The sequence below is a fragment of the Prionailurus viverrinus genome, chromosome B4 (genome assembly GCF_022837055.1).
Source record: "Prionailurus viverrinus isolate Anna chromosome B4, UM_Priviv_1.0, whole genome shotgun sequence".
In the NCBI taxonomy this organism is placed as follows: Eukaryota; Metazoa; Chordata; class Mammalia; order Carnivora; family Felidae; genus Prionailurus; species Prionailurus viverrinus.
Window position 1 is genome coordinate 13,036,381 of NC_062567.1, and position 23,190 is coordinate 13,059,570.

General features: G+C 41.8%; 1 protein-coding gene and 1 pseudogene across 2 annotated transcripts in view; one reads left to right on the forward strand and one right to left on the reverse strand.

Annotated features, from left to right (window-relative positions):
• Positions 1–406: 406 nt before the first annotated feature.
• The window catches only part of ST8SIA6 (ST8 alpha-N-acetyl-neuraminide alpha-2,8-sialyltransferase 6), a 148,180-nt gene continuing 125,396 nt past the window's right edge, over positions 407–23,190 (reverse strand). For both annotated transcript variants that reach the window (XM_047864850.1, XM_047864849.1), the window contains 4 exons: positions 11,641–11,785; positions 7,347–7,459; positions 3,800–3,892; positions 407–2,169 (listed from right to left, as the gene is read on the reverse strand). In XM_047864850.1, coding sequence (XP_047720806.1) covers positions 1,695–2,169; positions 3,800–3,892; positions 7,347–7,459; positions 11,641–11,785 — 826 coding nt within the window. In that variant the 3' untranslated portion in view covers positions 407–1,694. The remainder of the gene's footprint in view (positions 2,170–3,799; positions 3,893–7,346; positions 7,460–11,640; positions 11,786–23,190) is intronic.
• Positions 12,093–14,020, forward strand: LOC125169468 (sorting nexin-7-like; annotated as a pseudogene).

Here is a 23,190-nt window from a genome sequence, read left to right on the forward strand (position 1 = left end):
TACTTTACCAAAATGAGCAGCTGACAGCAGAGTGTTCTTAAAAGGGAACCTTTAGTAAAACAGCAGTCTGGCTACGGTAAGAATTCAGAATTGTATGTGTAATTAATTCAGCATGCTGCCAGTCGGCTCCACTCCTATTTCCGCCCTCCTTGCAACGGTACAAAGACAGGCCAGACAAGCGGGGGAAAGTATAAACACAGCTACTCAGTTCAGTCAAATAACTTACGCAGCCGATGCAGGGATGGCCTATGTTAACAGGTATCGTCGTCATGTAAGGGACTGGTATAAAAATGGCAATATTTGATATCACTGAAGCTTTATTTGATGTTTGAATTATTAGTCTTACTTCTCATGTGAATATACACCTTTCCTTGTGAGAATTAAGTTTTTGTGTATTTTAATCCTTACAGCTTGCCTATGAAATCAATCAGGTCACTATCACTGACTGCCATTTCACAGAGGTGGGCCCAAGCCATCATTCCCATGCACTATAACCTCCCTTTAAGTGACAGTTTTTGGGGCAAAGACCATGATTTACCTTCAAATATCCTCATTTGCGTGAATCAGAATCAAGGGGACAGCTTTTTTCCCCATCACATTCCCTCTACCTGGAATCTCCTTCATTTGTTAACACCTTCCTCATTTTCTGGGCTTCACTCAGAAATGACCTCTTCTCTGAAACAGATTCCACTGAACTAGATTTATTTATTCCTACCTCTGTTTCCTCACAGTACTTTATTCATAGCTGTCGTAATAACATTTATTATACCGTATTACAGTTGGTCATACACGTGTCCATTTCTTCCTGAAGGGCTTGGTCTTTATGTCCCTCTCACAGACACAGCCTGTTACAGGGTCTGGCATGAAGTAGCTGTTTGATAATTAAAAAAACAACAACAACAACTAAATTGAATGTGTGACCCCACAGATAAGAACACAGGTAAGAAAAACAGGGTACTGTAACTCCTCATGCTCTTGAAATAGGTTCTCAGTGGAAAAGGAAAATGCTTAAGAGTAAAGTCAGGAAGTTAATATAAATTATAAAGAGTGACTTCGAAATGTAGACAAAGGAGGAAAAACATTGGCCTAAGTCCAACCACCACACCGTTGCAGCTAACGACACAATTCGTGAAAGTAATCAGAAGCAGGCACATTATCACCCAAAGAGAAGGATTTGATTCCTGACGAATCAAGGGTTTGCTGTAAGTCCTTACATGCACTCTTCGAAGACAGGAAGAAGGACGAGAAGGATATGACCCATAATAGAGAGGCGTGCTGAGGAAAGAGCCCCAGCGAACGCTGGCATTTCACAGCTGTTCTCTCCAGGAAGGGTCCTCAAGACCGCCCGCCTTTTATTATCAGTCTGGTGAGAGTGAAAACGGCTACAATAGATACCAACGAGGAAAAATTCGGGGAGTCCCTACCTCATCAGGCCAAATCCTTTGCCAAGAGGTTTCACAGATTACCACGTTTGCCTGAAGCGAGTTAGATTATCACGGTCCCCATCTCACAGGGAGGGAAACTGCATATCCGAACAAGTTCATGAGCTGCTGAGGCCGCAAGCTTAGCGGGGAGCTCTGATCAAACCAGGTTTCAGGGCTCTTTCTCTTCTCCCTACAACCACGGCTTTTCCTGTGGGGAAACACTGTCACTCACCCACCGCGTTGTATCAAAACCACCCCCACCTTAAGATACTATGCTTGGGCTATTTCACATTTGCTAAATTGCAATTTGAGGATTCCCTTCAAGTGAAGTTGGAGAATTTGTCTATATTCTTTGGGCATCTCATGGAAACCGCGTTTAGGGAGGTTGTTGTCGTAGTAGTGATGGCTGACGGGTGTGTCTTTTACCGTTCTAGAGAAGGGCCAAAAGCCATACAGCTTCACGTGCTCACACAGCTCCACGGCCACACTTGTGACCATCAGGCCAGAGGACAGGCGAAACTCTGTCACACCTTCAGTTCTCCAGAAGAGGGCGAGATTTCTCAGGTACTTGGGATGGAAAAAGAGAACCTTTTGTCTTGCGTGAGCCTCTTTGAGCGTGTTATACACTTTAAAAGAGGCAATGGTGTTGGCCCTGAAAGAAAACGCCGGCAGAAGAAGGAATGCGTCTCCGTAGGTTGCAATGTCCTCCAGAAATATTTCTTTCTTTTTCTTTAAGTTCCCATACCTGCCAGATTAAAACAAAAACAAAAGAAAAAACCACCACCATCATCATTATGATCAAAGTAGCAGTTTGGGTTACATAAGGCTGAACTGACCACTGGCCAAGCAACTGAACCACTTTTAAGAGACAAACAATGGACTCAAGTACAAGGAAGCATCCTATAAATATCAAGGGGTAGGTCTTCACTGCTCTTTTGAGGTATCTGTAAGCCTTCATTTATATTTTCTTTCTTTTTTTTTTAATGCTTATTTAGTTTTGAGAGACAGAGAGAAACAGAGCGTGAGCGGGGAAGGGGCACAGAGAGAGGGAGACACAGAATCGGAAGCAGGTTCCAGGCTCTGAGCTGTCAGCACAGAGCCCGAAGTGGGGCTCGAACCCACAGACCGTGAGATCATGACCTGAGCTGAAGTCAGATGCTTAACCAACTGAGCCACCTAAGTGCCCCCCATTTATATCTTCTTACTGGGCTATATCCCCACTGGACCACACATTTCTTACGTTATTTTAGTTTCCAACTCGGTAATTTCTTTCTCTAAGGTTGCTTTTTGATACACAAATACTTCTAAATTAATAATGATTGATGTTTTCTCAAACAGTACAGTCTTGAAATGTCTACACATTAAAAAAAAGTCACTGAGCTGTACACCTGTTATTTGTGCATCTTTCTGTGCGTGTGATCATACAAGTTTCCTCTGAAGAACTTAAAATATCTGTATCCATACACACACACCACACGTCAAATTTATCCCATGTGTCGTGATAGCTCTGTATGTGTGATTTAAAGAATACCTTCGTAAATATACTAATCTGTGTGATTGTGTTTAAAAAATAAACTTTTGGGATACAGGCACAATATTTTGTATTATTTTAAGATATACTAGAACTCTCTGAATATATATTTCTATTGTGTATTTTATTAATAATGATTATTGGTCAATTTTGATGAAAACAATGGAGCAAAACTATGTATGGGATTTTTATCAACCAGCAACATTTTGTAGTAGTTCTGCTGCAAAAAATGAAATAAAGGAATTATTTTTTGTTAATAAACTATCTGAAGTAAAAACTGGTTTTTTTTTGGGGGGGGGGGCAGGTTCTCCCAAGGCTCACTCTCTGAAGTCTCTAAACTCTTTATCAAGAAACTGCTCTCAAGAGTAATGCTAAAACTCTGAAAGAAAATTCTCAAAAGTAACTTTACTATTGTTACAAAAGACGAAGAGATAAATGAGTTTGCATTTGATTAGTAAGGTTCAGCTTATGACATTAGAAGTACAATTGGTCAGGGCACCCGGCTGCCTCAGTCAGTCGAGCATGTGACTCTTGATCTCGGGGGATGTAAGTTCAAGCACCACACTGAGTGTAGAAATTACTTAAAAAATAAAGTAGCATCTTTAAAATAAAATAAAATGATTTCCTTAAAAAAAAAGTACAACTGGTCATACCTCTTATGAGGTATAACCTTGAGAAAAAGTACAAAATTATGAATATATTCTTCTATCTTTTCCCCAAAAGTCATTCCAGCCATATTGCAAGTCAGTTTCAGCAACAAGAGTAGTGTTTTTCAGCAACAAAGAAATGTGTTCGACAATGAAACGAACGTTCTCAAACAGTTGTGTAACTTAGAGGTACTTACTTTAGTTTTATGATACTGGGATTTACAGTCACAACATTGGTTTTACTGCCAACGTCTTTACTAACATTTCCTGTAATTGGGGGGAGGTTACACCTGAAATTTGAAAAAAAAAAAAGTATTTTCAAAATATGACTTATAAAAAAAGCACACGTACACATATGATCACTGTCACTTTACTGGAGAAAACTGTTCCTATCAAGGGGTTCGGAATTGGTCCGATTTCCATTTAAAACTATTTAATAAGTACTGAACTCTTTCTTTTTAATTAAAAAAATATTTTTAATGCTTATTTATTTTTGAGAGAGAGACAGACTACGAGCAGGAGAGGGGCAGAGAGAGACAGAGACATAGAATCCAAAGCAGGCTCCAGGCTCTGAGCTGTCAGCACAGCTCAGCTCAGAGCCTGATGTAGGGCTTGAAGTCATGAACCATGAGATTATGACCTGAGCGGAAGTCATGCTTGACCCACCGAGCCGCCCAGGCACCCTCAAACTGAACTCTTAACTGGCATTTCAACAGTGTATGAAATATACAAACTTGATAAATGTTTTCAATATTAAGACCCTTATACCTATCAAATGAGAAATGACAATTACCTTGCCAAGCTTCTGAAGAGTTCATAATCCTGTTATTAAAATTATTATTTCTATTGATTATATTCCCATTGTGGTATGATCGCCAATTTACAGATTTAAAAAAATTGAGGCATTGGGACTAAGGTTCAAAGGTCAAAATTTACACGGAGTACCTTTACACTGCCAGTTCTGCCAGAAGCAAACACTGTATTAAAAAAAAAATCAAAATCTCCTGATTCCCATATGGATAGTTTTTCTTGTACCAAATTATGCTGTTAATAAATAAAACCCTAATGTTCCTATAATGATGTTTTCATCTAAATGTTCTCTTCCTCTTTTGAGTACTAATTTGTCTTTAGTACTCAAAACAAATTAAGAATTGTAATTTTGAGTAATTATATTCCTTTCACAAAAAAGAGACGGTTGGTTATGACTCCCCAACTATTGCTTATAGAATTTCAAGTAGACCATTTCTTTAAAGCTATACATACAAAGGAAGCATATTTGAGTGCTTCCTAAGGAAAGCTGTTTAAAGTTCATGTGTTCTGCAGTGACTGAGGTTGAAATAGTATTCCACACTCTATGAAACATAAAATCAAATGAACCATGTGCATCTCTCATTGATAAAAAAATAAAAAAGATATACCAGAAAATAATATGGCACCTTGGGAAAAATAAATATTAATCACAGATAATAGTCCACAGAAATGCCCTCATTAATGGACATCCTGTAGTAACAAATCTACTTTCTTTAAAAAAAATATTTTTTTAATGTTTTATTTATTTTTGATAGAGACAGAGAGACAGAGCATGAGCAGGGGACGGGCAGAGAGAGAGGGAGACACAGACTCCAAAGCAGGCTCCAGGCACTGAGCTGTCAGCACAGAGCGCAATGCAGGGCTTGAACTCCCGAGCTGTGAGGTCATGACCTGAGCGGAAGTTGGACACTCAACCGACTGAGCCACCCAGGCGTCCCACAAATCTACTTTCTAAAACAGTGTCATACTCTTTTGAAAACCAAAGGTGATTTCCAATATAGTGTCATAGGAGACTCCAAGGCAAACTACATATACAGTAGTAGTTGGTAAAACCATTCATCACCCCTCTTTTTTGTTCCTTACATACTTAACTGGGAGCTCCCAGTCTCTTGAAAGGAAGAAATGAATAATAAGCAGTTTCCAGGTTGTTTTTATAAAACTCTGGACACTTATTGCCAAAATCTGGTCAGGCTTCAAATTTAAATAAATTTTAATGACTCTGACGACACTGAAACCCTCATTTGGCCTTTCAGTCTGGGAGGCTAACTTCACAGGGAACTAAACATCAGCAACATATCTGAGCCTCAGCAAATGCAGACTCTAGAAATGTACACACCTACTGTAGAGTTATAATTTTTTTGATGTTTATTTATTTTTGAGAGCGAGAGAGAGACAGAGAGCAAACAGGGGAGGGGCAGAGAGAAAGAGGGAGACACAGGATCCGAAGCAGCTATAGAGTTATAAATTAAGAAGTTATTGAGTTCTTTGTTTGTATTTGTTTTTAATGTTTTTATTTATTTTTGAGACAGAGAGAGACAGAGCATGAGCGGGGGAGGAGCAGAGAGAGAGGGAGACACAGAATCCGAGGCAGGCTCCAGGCTCTGAGCTGTCAGCACAGAGCCCGACGCGGGGCTCGAACTCACAGACTGTGAGATCATGACCTGAGCCGAAGTCAGATGCCCAAGCCACTGAGCCACCCAGGTGCCCCTGCTTGTATTTTTAAGTCTAAATCTGTATTTCCTGTATCTGCTATCAGGTAAAATGAACATTAGGCATAAACGTCCCCACAGATGTTCTGGGAATTTTAAGTCTATACAAAGTCTAGCACAAGAAGAATTATGTATCTTTATTATGGCTTTTTCAAAATGGCTAAATCCTTCAGGTATTGGTCATTTTAACATTAATCGTGAGAAGCACATTCAGTGACCTGCTGGAGTGTCAAATCTATTGGTCTGTCATTACCTTCAGCATAAAAACTTTAAATGAGATTAAAGTGAGGCAGTGGGTTGGGGGTGGGGAGCTACCGACTGAAAATCTTCCTTTTCAGTTGCTAAAAAGGGCAGCCTGAAATCAATAAAGATGAAAGGATGTCCTCTGATGTATGAAATCAGTACCTCTGCAATAGGAAGAAACAGATTTCGACTTACTTTTTAAAAAGGTGCATTTCAACTGAAATCCATCCTCACAGGGATGAATCACCTTTCCGTCGAATTCTGAAAGCGCAGAAACTCTGTAGCTTGGCTTGTTAGCACAGGCACACAGAGAAACCACTTTTGCTTCTGTTTTTGCAAGCTAGCAGGTATTGAGACACCAACACTTTAAAAGACCAGAATCTAGAAGCCCCACAATTTCTTGTTTTTTGTTTTTTTTTTTTTAATTTCAAGCCAGAGAACTAAATAAACAATGATGTAGCATGGCAATAGGGTGCAGGTCAGCATTTTCTTAAGTTTTATCTGAGAACAAGACTCTCGAAATGCTCTGTTAAAAAATATTTTTTTTAAATATATAGAAACCATAATTATATCTGTGTATCTGTGTGTGTGTGTGTGTGTGTGTGTGTGTGTGTGTGTGTGTATAAAATCTTTTTTTTTTCAGGTGAACCTGGGAAATATTGTTCTCCAGAGTCCTTCTCAGGGAGCCATGGCATCCTTACCACACTGAAGGCTCTGAGAAGTCCTGCAGTGAAGATCCTTTTTCACCATGATCTCAAGCTGAGCTTCTGCAAAGGGGCCACAGCACAGTTTTATCCTTCTGGTATTAACATGCTGAGGAACCCGTGATCCATTTCACACTTCAGGAAAGGCCATCTACGTCATTTGTAGACTTAAGCAACACAGCTCAAAGGTCAAAATTTACACGGAGTACCTTTACACTATCCTTTTAAAATATCCAACTGATCTTTGGTTTCAAAGGAACCAATTTGACAGGTCTTACCTAAAAACGAAGTCGGATTTGTCTATTTCGGCTCCACAAAGAGACTTATTCAGAATTCCCCCGTTTCCAACCACGGCACACCGATTATAAGGGTGCTCCATAAAAGGCTGAGACTATCAGGAGAAAGTGAAATACCTTTAGTTTCAGAACCATAACCATCACCGCTGAATTCCAGCAGCTTAATATTTAGACATGCTAAGGAAAGAAAAAAAGCGAGGAAAAAAAGCAGAAGTAGCAATGCCGATCAACTATGACTTATAATAAAATATGCTGTAAACTTATACTATACCTCTCATTTCTCTTGAGAGGAATAGACAGTGTATCGAATACCACATAATGTAGTAATATAAAATATAATACATTTGCTCATAAAATATAACTTACTGTATTTTACACCACGTAATTAAGTAAATAACATTAGAATGGCAAAATCCTGCATTGGGCCTTTCCAACAAACAGGAACATTTTCAGCAAAATGGAGGAAATAAAGCAATTAGAAAGTATCATTAAATCCTCTATTCTCGGGCATAAAATTAATAGCTAATTTAGCGGAAGTTTCCCGTGCTTCTTAAATAGTTAGACCTTCAGGCTCAGTGCTGACATAAGATTGATGCCTGCCATCTCTCCGCAAATGACCAGCCGCGGTTCTTTAGGGAGGCCCTACTGACTCTGTGCTGACATATTTCAAATTAATTTCCAAGGCCTGAATCTTTTATATTTCCTCCAAGGACCGGACTTGCCGACTCCAAAAGACGTCTCCCTTTTACCATATCCTTCCCAGTCGGAAACCTAACTTCTCAGAGTCAACAGCACGCTTTCCCCTTCCTGGTCGCTTTCCCTGAAAGAACGATGTGACCTTGGGCAGCACGAAGGATGGCAGCTCAGACACATGGTCCTCGTTTACCAGTTTTGTCTTCAGAATTCAGGTGGAGGTCTTCAAGGGCACAGAGGGTGTTTCTGACGTTTAGCTTTCCCTCTTCTGTCACCACAGACCTCGCACAATGCAACGGACACGGTGATTTTACCGTTAAGTGCGGGCTGGCTCAATGGCCTGCCCTCGTGCAGCCTCCAGCCTTGTGCTGGGGCGCCCCTGTACCAGCGGGTGGGAGCCAACTGGTAAATATTCAGGAATTGTGTGCACTGTTGTTAAACCACGGGTAAATATGGGGGGCCTGGGTGGCTTAGTCGGTTGAGCATCCATTTCTTGGTTTCGACTCAGGTCATGATCCCAGGGTTGCGGGATTGAACCCCTCCTCAAGAATGTGGAGGAGCTTAAGATTCTCTCTCTCTCCCTCTGATCATCTCCCCTGCTCACGCGCTCTTACTTTGTAAAAGAAATTAAAAAATAATAATAGTAATAATAATAATAATAATAAACATTGGTAAATTTAAATCGGCCACAGTGGGGGTACTTACACCACCAAAATCGGCCAACGCTACAAATCAGGGCACCCTACTTCCCAAAAACAGTTTGCCAGTACCAATGGCAACACCTCAGCGCCAACGGGGTTCTCAGAAGCCCAAAGTAACCCACGAATCCTTATGACTGTGATGTGCTCCTGACGCTCTACCTGGGGGGTGCCAAACAAGCAAAGAAAACCCTAGTTCGGTACTAGGTTTGTCTCTAGCAACTAAAAATCATGTGGTGCATATGGTGCACAAGAGACACTGATCCAAGTGTAAAACTTATTCACGCATGTACTCCAAACAACAACCTCAGCGTTTTACAGACAGGAAATAAAGGCATGGGTTTAAGTAACAGCTAGCAGGTGCGAGAGGTGGGATTCAAACCCTTGAAAGAGTCCACGCTCTCATTCACAACACATTACACAGCTTCTCATATTCAATGAATAAAATGTTAATTTAATTATGTGTCCGATTCCTCTTTGTATCTGCAACGCCCAGCGGTACCTGGCTCTTAAATTAATGGTTCCCAAATACCTCAGGGTATTTGAAGTTCACTGCACTGCTAGCTCAAGGTGTCTTCCAACCGTGTTTACTCAACACGACCACAATAAATTCTGAATTCCATACACTGGGTAGAATGCAAATATTCTCTAAATGGTACAACAGAAAAGATTACTGAAGGAAACATCATCCCCAATTAAGCACGCGAAACAATGTTTTTCTCTGGCTTCTCGGTCAACTGGGTGAAAAAGCCCATATGCTTTGGGATCTCACATTCGGCATGCGTTCACATGAATTACAAACTCCAATGGTTCTTAAAAGAAAGCTCCCAAGGGGCGCCTGGGTGGCGCAGTCGGTTAAGCGTCCGACTTCAGCCAGGTCACGATCTCGCGGTCCGGGAGTTCGAGGTCCGGGAGTTCGAGCCCCGCGTCGGGCTCTGGGCTGATGGCTCAGAGCCTGGAGCCTGTTTCCAATTCTGTGTCTCCCTCTCTCTCTGCCCCTCCCCCGTTCATGCTCTGTCTCTCTCTGTCCCAAAAATAAATAAACGTTGAAAAAAAAAAAAGTTAAAAAAAAAAAAGAAAGCTCCCAAGAAAATGGAAAAAATTTGTGCCACGCTGAGCAATGCCTGCTCATTGCTCACCCTGGTTGAAAACCAACTTTGTTTTCTTTTTAAATAACTTAGCAAAAGTGTTTGGAGGAAATGACTTCACGACATTCATCAAAAGTATCTATTGTCACCTTCTTGCTCCATGTTCCACAGTGTTCCCGAGTGCAGTGTGGCAGAGGAGGGGTGTGCGGGGAGCAGGGTGAGGAGGAGGTCAGCTCCCTCACATGCCTCATCCATGGAAAGGGAGTGGCCTAGCTTTGCAAGCTTACTGTACTGACTTCAGAATTCCCTCCCCCTAATTCTGAAAACTCAGTGTAAATTTGGAAAATGGATGCTGTTGTTATTAATTGCACACAGAATTATCAAGTTTCGGTTAAGTTATTCTTTTCAAGGTGACAATTAGAAGCAAAAAAAAAAAAAAAAATACCTGCTGCTTCTCTGTTCTAGTCAGTCTAAAGCAAGGAAAACACCAGAAAGAGTTGCTCATTATGAAACTCTCCCAGGCCGTCCTTGATAAGGAATAGAAATATTCTTTACTTACTATCTTTTTAATTATTGGTAATTTCAATGGATCATGAGGGCATTTTTAGAACGCTTTCAGTTATTTTTGGTCCCCCTTTCCTCCCAGAAAATTTGCAATATTTATTCTCTATCATTTGCTATTCAGTTCTCAATCATTCCCAGCAAATTCATCTTCCTTTGAATTATAATATCAAAAGAAAATCTGGAACAACTCGCATGACCAAAAAATCAGTTGTAAGAGGTCAAAGTTCTAACAAAAGGGAATTAATGGCAAGAAGTGAATATTCTACAGTAGGTAAAGTCATCCCATGTTTGACCACATTGCCTTAGCTTAACTGCTTTTAATCAAATCATGAAAAGATGCCCGAGAGTGTGTGTTTATGAGCAACAGGATGTTCTTCAGAACAAAAATTTTCCCCAAGTTCAGGTTTATATTCAAGGAGAAGTTTCCTCTCACGATGACACTGTGCCATTATTCACTAGTTTATTTAATGAATACATAATGAACGCATATATATGCACTGGGAAATGTTCTGGAGCTTGGGATACATCAATGAACACACTACCCAGAAATCTCTGTCTTGTGAGGTTATGATCGTTGACCACAAATCCTTAACATATTTACTTCCCAAAGACTAGCCACATAAACCCACAGTTCTTTGTGGACGAATTGATTCAGTCACCAAAACTGACAACTGGATGAATCTCATTCCAGGTGAAAAACGGTCCTCTTCCCAAGCCCCAGTAATTACTGTGCACAAAGCCCAAATACCTCATCTCATTCAAGGATGAGTCATGAAGGACTCAAGGACTCGGAGAGCTTATCATGTAAGATATAAATACATTCCCCACAGAGCTACTTGCATTCAAAATTGCCTTTCTATTTATTTATTTTTTAGGGAGATTGAGCGAGTATGAGCAGGGGAGGGGCAGAGAGAGACAGAAAGAGACAGAGAGAAAGAATCTCAAGTAGGCTCCACACTCAGTGCAGAGCCCAATGGGGGGTTTGATCCCATGACTCTGGGATCATGACCTGAGCCCAAATCAAGACTCGGACGCTCAACCGACTGAGCCACCCAGGCGCCCCCCCAAAAGTGCCTTTTTAAAATGGACCCCTACAAACATCTTACACAACAAAACCACATACGGTATTTTAATTCTAAGTTAACCCCTCTATTTGTCTAAGTTACAATATAAAGTGAGAGGAAAGTCACCCGGAATGGTGACACAAATAAACCACAACAAGCCCTTACTCACCACTGGAAACATGTTAAAAATGTTCTCTCTAATTAGGATTTCATTTTTGCTTTCCACCTCGTAACTCATGTTGGTCCCAGCTGGAGTGTTATTCTGAGAAACAATGAAGTTTTGGGCAGCATCACAACAGGAGGCAAGTTTTGCTCTGCAAAGGATAAGAAAAAAAAGCGAACCAAGGAATGAGATAAAAAAAAAAAAAAACTGGAAACAGAGGCTACAATGGAAAATGCAAGAGGGTTCTGCCATAATGACTCTTCAGGAAGAAGAGGCATCATTCACAGCGACATGTTCATCTCATTGCGTCCTAACTGGCCTGGATGGTGAAATGGTGGCCTGGCTGGAAATAAAGGGCAAAGAATGTAAAACATACATTCAGGTAGGGACCCTCTCACCAGCAGAAAATACTCGTTGACATAACGGTTCACATATACAAATGTACGCCTAAGCTCCCGGCTGGGGGCACCGGTGGGGAAAGCCCGGGGGTCGGCGCCCCCCTCCTGGGCAGCAGCGACTCCTCCACCCTGCTCCAGGCTGAGGTGCTGGATCTGGACGAGGACGAGGACGACCTGGAGGTGTTCAGTAAGGATGCCTCATTGATGGACATGAATTCCTTCAGCCCTATGATGCCAGCGTCTCCTCTATCAATGATAAACCAAGTCAAGTTTGAAGATGAGCCAGATTTGAAAGATCTTTTCATTACAGTTGATGAACCCGAAAGCCATGTTACCACAATTGAACCTTTCATTACTTACAGGATTATTACTAAGACATCTCGTGGGGAATTTGACTCCAGCGAATCTGAAGTTAGGAGATGTTATCAAGATTTCCTTTGGTGGGGCGCCTGGATGGCTTAAGCGTCTGACTTCGGCTCAGGTCATGATCTCACAGTCTGTGAGTTCGAGCACCGCATTGGGTTCTGTGCTGACAGCCCAGAGCCTGGAGGCTGCTTCCGTTTCTGTGTTTCCCTCTCTCTCTCTCTGACCCTCCCCCGTTCATGCTCTGTCTCTCTGTCTCAAAAGTAAATAAACATTAAAAAAAAAAGATTTCCTTTGGTTGAAAGGAAAACTTGAGGACGCACATCCCACTCTGATTATTCCACCATTGCCTGAGAAGTTTATCGTGAAAGGTATGGTGGGGCGCTTCAGCGATGACTTCATTGAAACACGGAGGAAGGCGCTACCTAAGTTCCTGAACCGAACTGCCGATCACCCAACTCTAACGTTTAATGAAGACTTAAAGTATTTCTTACTGCCCCAGCTTGGGAGCTCTCTTCTCACAAGAAGCAAGGGCCTGGGTTACTCAGCAGGATGGGGCAGACATTCAGAGCTGTCGTGCTGCAATGAGAGGAGTAAAAAGCCGCCCAGAGGAGTTCACGGAAATGAAAAACTTTGTTGAAGCTTTTAGCCAGAAAATAAATTTGATAGACAAAATATCTCAGAGAACTTACAAGGAAGAAAGGGAATGTTCTTTTTTTTTTTTTTTTATTTTTTTTTTCAACGTTTTTATTTATTTTTGGGACAGAGAGAGACAGAGCATGAACGGGGGAGGGGCAGAGAGAGAGGGAGACACAGAATCGGAAACAGGCTCCAGGCTCCGAGCCATCAGCCCAGAGCCCGACGCGGGGCTCGAACTCCCGGACCGTGAGATCGTGACCTGGCTGAAGTCGGACGCTTAACCGACTGCGCCACCCAGGCGCCCCAAGAAAGGGAATGTTCTGATGAAATGAAAGAATATGGCCCAATTCATATTCTGTGGTCGGCGTCAGAAGAAGATCTGGTTGATACTCTAAAAGGGATTGCCAGCTGCGTTGGCAAATGCTGTAAGGCCACTGAAAAACGGACGTCTGGACTCTCAGAGGCCCTGCTTCCTGTAGTACATGAGTATGTACTTTATAGTGAAATGTTAATGGGTGTTATGAAAAGGAGAGACCACATACAAGCAGAACTGGCTCCAAACAGGAAGCTTTGACCTATAAAAAGGCAGATACTGATCTGCTTACAGAAGAGACTGGAAAACTTGAAGATAAAGTGGAATGCGCTAATAACGCCCTGAAAGCAGACTGGGAAAGATGGAGACATAATATGCAAAATGATATCAAGTCAGCATTTACAGATATGGCTGAGGAGAATATCCAGTATTATGAACAGTGCCTTGCTACACGGGAATCCTTCCTTGCATCACAGACTGACCTCCACTTGGAAGAAACCTCTGAAGGTAAACCTGAATCCCACTGAGGACTTCTGTGCTATCTTTGGGAGACAGCATCTATTAACCAAAGTTACTCTTTCTGGATGGACTGTGTCCTTTATAAAGTGGGTGAAAAACATTTAGCGCTATCTGGAAAACCAACAGCTTGAAACTCAGGTATTCCAGATCATTGACATGAATTGGATACACTCGTGTGTGTGTGTATATATATATCTATATATATATACACACACGAATATATATGTGTATATATATATCTATATATATATACACACACACAAATATATACGTATATATATATATATATATATATACACACACACACACGAATATATATACATGAATATATATATATATAAATATTCAGCTTAGTTTTTATTTTAAATTTATGTGCCAAGAATTATATATAGAAAATTTTTTGTCCAAATATTTGTTTGTGGAACATGTCCTTTTAAATATATCATGAAGACTCAGTTTTAATAAAAAGTTTAATATAAAACAAAACAAAACAAAAAAACAAATGTATGCCTAAGGAGCACGTTGTAACATTGAAGAGAAAATGACAGGATGCACTGTAATTATTTCATAGCAATTATAAGGTATGGAAGGTACATTAAGAACAGTGTTACAGTCACCAAAGCAACATGTAGTCATTTACTAGGAAACAAGCCCAATGAAAGGAAGAATCATTCAATACAGTGATTTGTTTCTGGCTTCAGTGGTTTAATTCACAAGCACAAAGTATTTATATTCAAGGTGTACGACTTCATGTTTTGACATGTTTGTACATTGTGGGACAGTCCCCACCACAATCGAGCTAACTTACCTACCCATCACCTCACATGGCTGTCTTCCCCCCTCCGCCTTGTTTTGTGGTGAGAACAGTTAAGATTTACTCCTTTGGCAAATTTCTAGCATACAATTTAGTATTGCTATCCACAGTCACGCTGTTGTAAAGGAACGGTGACTTTCTAAGTGAACTTAAAGTTGCCAGTCCTTATAGAAAGCCTAGAAAAATGTAATTTATTTATGTTAAAAAAATTTTTTTAAATGTTTATTCATTTTTGAGAGACAGAGACAAAGAGAGACAGAGCGTGAGCTGGGGAGGGGCAGAGAGAGAGGGAGACACAGAACCCGAAGCAGGCTCCAGGCTCCGAGCTGTCAGCACAGAGTCCGACGTGGGGCTCAAACCCGCAGACTGTGAGAACATGTCCTGAGCTGAAGTTGGATGCGTAACCAACTGAGCCACCCAGGCACCCCAAGAAAAATGTAATTTTATACCAAGCTGTGTTTACAACTCCTACATGGAGCGAAACATTATTAATAGAACGTAGGCCCAGTCAGGTCCTTTCACGGATCATCTGAGTTTTCCCCTGACCTCTGGCAGGTCAATCTAGATCCACTCAGAATTTCTATTTTGCTTCCATAATTTTCTAGGGATGCAGGGTCCACAGCATCACCTGGTAATTATTCCAGAGTCTGATCAACCTTGAAGTCCAGGGATTCTCCCATTGGCACAACTCCATTATCTCTTAACTTCAATCCATTTCCCCTGTTAGTTTTCATAGGATCTCTCCGTAAAAACACTTCATGTAATTGAAAATGGTAATAAACCAAGCAGAACTTGAACCTTTTCAATCTTGAAGCCTTCAGAGAAGTTTCTCTTTTCTCTCAGATTTTCCTCCTAGGACCAGTTTTTCATTATTTTAGTCATCTTGTTCCTCTTTAAATCTTTACTTACTTCTCCATATTACTTAAAAATATGTATCAAACAGGCTCTTAAGACAGAGAACAAACTGAGGGTTGCTGGACAGGAGGTGGGCAGGGGATGGGGTAAATGGGTGATGGGGATTACGGAGGGCACTTGTGATGAGCACTGGGTGTTATATATAAGTGATGAGTCACAAAGCCCTACTACTGAAACTAATATACTACATGTTAACTAGAATTTAAATAAAAAATTGGAAAAGGAAAAATATATATAACAAAGCTGAATTCAATCTTAGCACAAGGACAGTGAATATTCAGTGAAAGGGCTGACTATGGTCGCTGCTGACACCCTAGATTCATAACTGGTCCTTCCCCATTGGTTGGTTTTTGGTCTGGAATGATATACTTTTTTTTTTTCAACGTTTATTTATTTTTGGGACAGAGAGAGACAGAGCATGAACGGGGGAGGGGCAGAGAGAGAGGGAGACACAGAATCAGAAACAGGCTCCAGGCTCTGAGCCATCAGCCCAGAGCCTGACGCGGGGCTCGAACTCACGGACCGCGAGATCGTGACCTGGCTGAAGTCGGAGGCTTAACCGACTGCGCCACCCAGGCGCCCCTGGAATGATATACTTTTGTACGTGTTCCTATTGAATTTTGTCTTTCTGAAAAAATACAATGCTCTAATCTGTCACGATCGTGTTGAATTATTTTCCAGTCTTTCTGAATTTCAGTAATTCTCAGGGTATAAAAAGTCAGTGCTGTGATATGATTTGTACCCTAAAATCAGTATTTTCAACAATACTTATCAGTTCATCTATATCATTTAACTAGTACATTCTTCTTAATAGAATTCTATCACTGGCTTATCCCTCTTTGGATTTCAGAACCTATCATGTCTTAAAGATAGTTCATGGAGACTGACAAAAAGAAAAATTAAAAATGAAAGGATGTGTAGTCAAAAACATGATCTTAAGTAGTTTTTAATTATAAATTTAACTTCATAACAATTCGTATTGTGAAATCAAAATTCTTATGTGTTTATTATTTTAAATGTCTCTTTTATGCAGCATTTTGAGCAAAGACAGTAGAATAAATTCTCATTTACCTTTAACAAGTAGCTAAACTTCTCTAAGGATATTCAGTGCTTAAAAGAATATTGTAGGGGCACCTGGGTGGCTCAGTAGGTTAAGCGTCTGACTTCAGCTCAGGTCATGATCTCTCAGTTTGTGAGTTCAAGCCCCATGTAGGCCTTGTGCTGACAGCTCAGAGCCTGAAGCCCATTTAGGATTCTGTATCTCCCTCTCTCTCTGCCCCTCGCCCATTCACACCTTGTCTCCCTCTCCTTCAAAAATAAAATAAAACATTAAAAAAAAAGAATATTGTATCACCAAAAAACACTAACCACTGCATGCTTTGTGTTTTCTTATATTAATAGGTTTTTTTTCTGAAATTGCATTTTAACATTGTATTATAAAATTTTCAAACCTATAGGAAAACGCAAAGAATTGGCCAAGAAGTACCTGAATAACTACCAGCTAGATTCTATAATTCACTTTTGCATCTGCCTTATTGTGTTATTATTGTGTATTCATCAATCCATTTTTGTTGTTATAGTTATCACAATTCAAAGTCAAATACAGATATCGGTACACTTCACTGTTAAAGATCTCAACACTTATATCATTATTTTGTTTACATTTGCAGGTAAATTTTACATACAATAAAATCATAAGCACATTTGATGAGTTTTGAAAAATGTACGCACCCCTGTAACCCAACTCCTATCAAAATACAGACTCTTATCTACACCCTAGAGAATTCCCTCATATCCCTTCCCAACCTGTCTCTAGCTCTTACCCACCTCCAGGTAAGCACTTTTGTCATTAGAGTTTTTGCCAAAGATTGGTTTGCTGGGGCGCCTGGATGGTGCAATCTGTTGAGCATCCAACTTTGGCTCAGGTCATGATCTCTCAGTTTCTGAGTTCAAGCCCTGCGTCGGGCTCGATGCTGACAGCTCAAGCTCAGAGCCCGGAGCCTGCTTTGGATTCTGTGTCTCCCTCTCTTTCTGCCCCTTCCCTGCTTGCAATCTGTCTCTCTCTCTCTCTCTCAAAAATAAGTAAACGTTAAAAAAGAAAAAAGAAAAAGATTAGTTTGCCTGTTCTAGAATCCATATAAACAGAATCACATAGTGCATATGCTTTTGCGTAAGACTTCATTCTCTCAGTACATAAATGCTTTTACAATCCATCTACATGGCTGTGTGTATCACTAGCTTGTTCTTTTTCATTGCTGGAGTACTATTCCACTGTATGGATATGCCAGAATTGGTTTAGCTATTGCCTTTGCACTTAAAAAAAAAATCACTATCAAAAATCAATGTGAAACACCTCATAATAACCTCCCATGAAAAATATCAGAATAATTATCTCAAATTTCATTTGTGAAGCTTGTCTTCGCTGGCCAAAGGGACTTTGTAAGGCTTTATATTCAGTGGCAGAATTATAAATGCATGCTGTCACTTCCCAGCTCATCCATGCAGTAGAGACCCTGTGGTAGCCAGTGTCAGTATAAAGTTGAGGTACATAGAGCAAAAAGAACAAAATGGAATTTTATCTCTGTTATCCCATTTCCCATCATTCCTAAACAGAGTCACTTCTGGTCTCTGGAGACTCTAAAGTCAGCTAGGTATGTTCACAATAATGAACAATTTTCCCTTCTTGTATAAAAAGAGCAGGAAACATTTAAAACATGGACACTGTTGGTATTACCTACACGTGATGGTTAACTTGATGTGTGAGTTTGGACCAAGGCAATGCCCAGATACGGATAAAACACTATTTCTGGGTCCGTCTGTGAGGGTGTGTCCAGAAGAGATGAGCATCTGAACTGCTGGACTGAGTAAAGAAGACTGCCCTCCCTGCCCAGTGCAGGTGGGCGTCGCCCAATCTGTTGATGGCCCGAGTACAACAAAAGATGGAAGAAGGCAAATCTGCTCCCTGCGTGAGCTGGGCTGCCCATCTTCTCCTGTCATCAGACATCGGTGTCCGTCTTCTCCTGTCATCCATCAAACATGGGTGTCCGTCTTCTCTTGTCATCAGACATCAGTGTCCATCTTCTCCTGTCATCAGACATTGGTGTCCGTCTTCTATTGTCATCAGACATTGGTGTCATCAGACATCGGTGTCCATCTTCTCCTGTCATCAGACATCGGTGCTCCTGGTTCTCAGACCTTCAGACTGAAGATGAGAACTCATATGCCCACACCCTCTCCCCCACTTCTTGGGTCTTGAAACTCAGACTAGAACCTTCACCATTGGCTTCTTTTTCTTCCAGGCCTTCAGTTTTGGTTCCCACCGGCTTTCCTGTGTCTCCAGCTTGCAGATGGCAGATAATGAGACTTCTCAGCCTCCATAACTGTGTGAGCCAATCCCTCAAGATACATCTCTATCTATCTAGATATATCCTACTGACTCTGTTCCTCTAGAAAGTCCCAATACAGATACAGGTACAAAGAAGTGGGCTGCTCCTGTGACAAATATGTACCAAAAAATGTACAAGTGGCTTTTGAACTGGATGATGGGGGGAGTTTTGAGGCACATGCTAGAAAAGGCCTAGACTTCCACGAACAGAATTTTAAAGGTGTTTCTGTTAAGAACTCAGGAAGAAAAGAGGAGCTCTGTAGAGAAAGATTCCATCTTCTTACAGAGTAAGAAGCAGAATACTGGAAGATACGTGGATGCTACCTAACGGCTGTTCTGATGAGGTCTCAGATGGAAATGAGGGACATGTTATTATCAGAGGACAATGGAGAAGAGGTGATCCTTGTTACAAAGTGGCAAAGAACTTGGTTTTGAATTGTGTTTTGGCTCTAGTGTTTTGTGGAAGGTAGGTGCTCAAACTGGATATTTAACTGAGGAGATTTCTAAGCAAAATATTGAGGGAGTAGCTTAGTCCCTCTTGACTGCTTATCACAACATGCAAGAAGAGAGAGATGACCGGAAGACCGAACTACTCACCAAGGGAGAAGCAGGACTTACAGATCTGGGAAATTCTCAGGCTATCCACATTGCAACAAAATGAGAAAGCATGTTCAGGAGAGAGCACTAAGAGGGTGCTCAAGAATCTGTTTGATAAGGAGATTAATGTGGGTGTTAACCAGACTTAATCAACCACCCAGCAGGAAGACTACCCGTTTGAACTGAAGAAGAGGGACACAACAAGCAGCAAAGGAAGGCTGTCAGAGTGAGAATTAATAGGATGGGACCACAGAGCTATCTGGCTGCAAACACGCACTCTTCTTCAAGATCAGGGAAGAATGACCCCAACATTGATTCAGGCTATCAGGGGTGCATCCTTGGTTTCAAGAAGGGAGATATGCCTTTGACAGGCCAGACAGCCTCTGCTCAAAGCTGTGCAGGTGGGGCCACTTGGGGACCCATCCTTGCCTGCAGAGCTTGGGGACAGGACCCCAACCCAGTGGGCCTGGAGGGCGGAGCCCGAGAGTCCAGGAAGTTTGTCTTGCTAAGTGCTGTACCTGCTTGGGACCTGTCATTCTCTCCTTTCCTAGTTTCCCCTTTTGAAATGGGAATGTCTATCCTATGCCTGTCCCACCAGGGTTATTTTGAAGCACATGCCTTGTCTGGTTTGACACAACTAGAGAGGAATTCTGCTTCAGGATTAACTGTACCTCGAGCTCACTCCTATCTGATTTAGGGGATATTTAGATGAGACTTTGGACTTCAGAGTTGACGCTGGAACCAGTTAAGCCTTTGGGAGCTGTTGGGATGGAATGGATGCATTTTGCATATGAGAAAGACATGAATTTGGGGGGACTGCGCGTAATACATCATGGACAAAACATCTGTGTTCTCCCATAGACATCCTACCTGCCACATGATGGTGTTAGAAGGTGGGGCTTGTGGGAGGTGATTAGGATTAAGTGAGGTCACAAGGTTGGAGCCCTAATGATGGATTAGTGCCCTCAGAGAGTCCTCAGAGAACCTGCTTCCCCTCTCTGCTCTCCGCCCCATGAAGCACAACAAGAAGGCTCAGTCTGCAACCTCGAAGAGGGTCCTTACCAGAACTCGACCACGCTGGCCCTGATCTCAGACTTTTTCGCCTCCAGACGGTGAGAAATCCATGCCTGCTGTCTATTAGCCACCTAGTCTATGGAACTTTGTTATAACAGCCCAAACTGACTAAGACACTAGAAAATATGATCTTTACCATGACACCTAAATTGTCCAAACTGTTTGGTTTCACATTCCACAATAGTAAATGTCCAACAAGGCCAGCATGCACAAACCACACACTTGGAAAGCACCCTAGACTTTCCAGAGCATTTTCACATCCACTTACGTCATCTGATTCCCGTGACAACCAGGGAAACAGAAAAGATTATTCTCATTTCAGAGATGAGAAAACTGGAGTTGAGAGAGGTTAAATGACTTGACCGAGGCACCCAGCTTACAAATGACCCCGACCCAAGTCTCCTCTGACATTCAATTCTCTGCAGTTTACACGAGAGTATGTTATAATTGGGGGTGGGAGGTGGGGGGTAATAATCTCATTGGGAGTTTCTTCCTTCAGGACGCTTTCCATAATGGCACCACCACAACATAATGGTTCCCCCAAATAATGTTGGTAACGCCTCACTGAAAAATTGCCCATTCACAACTCAAAGGTGGCAAGAAGTTTACATATAAATACTCCAATCCTATATATAACTGAGATATTCAAGGCTCTTGTTTTACATGACATACAGGGTCCCCCAGGGAATCAAGGTTAAAGCGGTCCAGCCAACGTGCTTCCCTGTGTCAAAGGAAGAAGAAATCCCCAGCTTGATGATGGTCTAATGCTTGTTGTTTCATACCTTCAGACAACTTCCTCTATACGCTCCGGTTTCAAAAAGCAAAGATTAGGGGCACCTGGTTGGCTCAGTCGTTAAGCGACAGACTCTTGGTTTCAGCTCAGATCGTGATCTCACAGCTGGTAGGATCAAGTCCCACGTCAGGCTCTGTGCTGAGTGTGGAGCCTGCCTGAGACTCTGTCTCTCTGTCTCTGCCCCCCCCCACCTTCTCTCAAAAATAAATAAATAAAAGGGAAAAAAAGCAATGATTACTCCCCTCCATGCCCAGGAAAGAACCAAATGGAGTTCCAGAACTGAAAAGAATTTACATACTTTCCCACGTGCTTACTTCTCAAGAAGCAGGTTGGTCCCGAAAGAATCGGGCTTAACCCCTGTAGCCTAAACCTAAAACGACGGAGTCCGGAAAATGTGCACGTCATCTCCGTATCACGTCTGGTCCAGGAGATACCCTTTTGAGAAGGGGATCTTTCTTAGAACCGCAGAAATGCCTTTTTCTTTTACACTGCCGGGGCTGAGTGTTTCCTTTGTTTTTGTTTTGTTTATTTTGTTTTGTTTTGTTTTCCTATCCGTTTTAGGTCTCAGGTCAGAATGCTTCTTCGGTTCTAAACGGGATGCTTCCTGGATTTCCATGAAATGTTGATGAGCGCCTCAGGCTCAGAGCGTGACGGGCTGTGGAATACACTTGTGAATACTAACGACCTGACTGCCCCAGCTCAGAGCTCACAGGCGTCTCTTCTGTTTATCAAACTCCCCCAAACTCCTTAATAAGATGTGGGACGGTTAGGGTGAGGCAGAGGGCACAGGCACTTGCTGAGTGTTAATAAATAGCACCTTTCCTCTGAGATCCATTCTCGAAGACTCTAACGAGGATCCGAGGAAAGGGAGCTTTAAAACTTAAGCGCTTGTACAACCTAATCATCCTCATCAGGTCCAAAACAGTCACATTTCTTTTCCGTCACCAAAACCACCACATGCTTGGGCCAAGCAATACACCACCTCACTGCCTCTTTCCTCGTGATGTCCCCCGCCCCCCGCTTTTTTCTTTTTTCTTTTGGTCTTTCTTCTGTGTCTACTCTACATTCTATAATTCATTGATTGACCACTAATAAAAATATCAAACACTTAGCGCACTCTGACTATATGCTAAATATTTCACATATATTACCTCACTAAGCCCCACAATAACCCTACAAAATAGGTAGAGTTGCCACTTATTTTTACAGTGGAGGACAACCCAGGCTTGTCAGAGGTGAGGAGGTCACACATCACGTATTCATTCATATGTACTTAGCACGGGGGTAGTTACTGAGCACTGGGAGATGCCCTGTCTACACATGAATGAATAAACCCAGCACTGCCTCTGTCTTAATGGTATTTGCGATCTAGTAAGGAAGAAAATAAACAGGTTTTCAAGGATGCACGAGAAGGGTAGCAGTTTATGACACCCGCCCTCGAATACTCGGCGTTGCTACGTTGATTATTTTGAGCTACAGGCAGTTGAAAAGCAGCAAATGCAGGAAGTTTTCTTTGAATTCCCCTTATCTGCCTAAAGGAGCTTAATAGTCATAAATCCCCTGCTCAGTAGTTCCACCAACGAGGGAAGATGGGTCCTTATCGCAGGAGAGGAAAGGAGACATCACACGCAGACTTTGTCGTAAACTATCACACCTCCCAACCGGTCTCCTAAGAACCCTCATCTTTCCTAAAACCCACGGACTCTCCCCTAAGAGGCCTACCTGCCCCCGCTCTTTCCCCAGGAG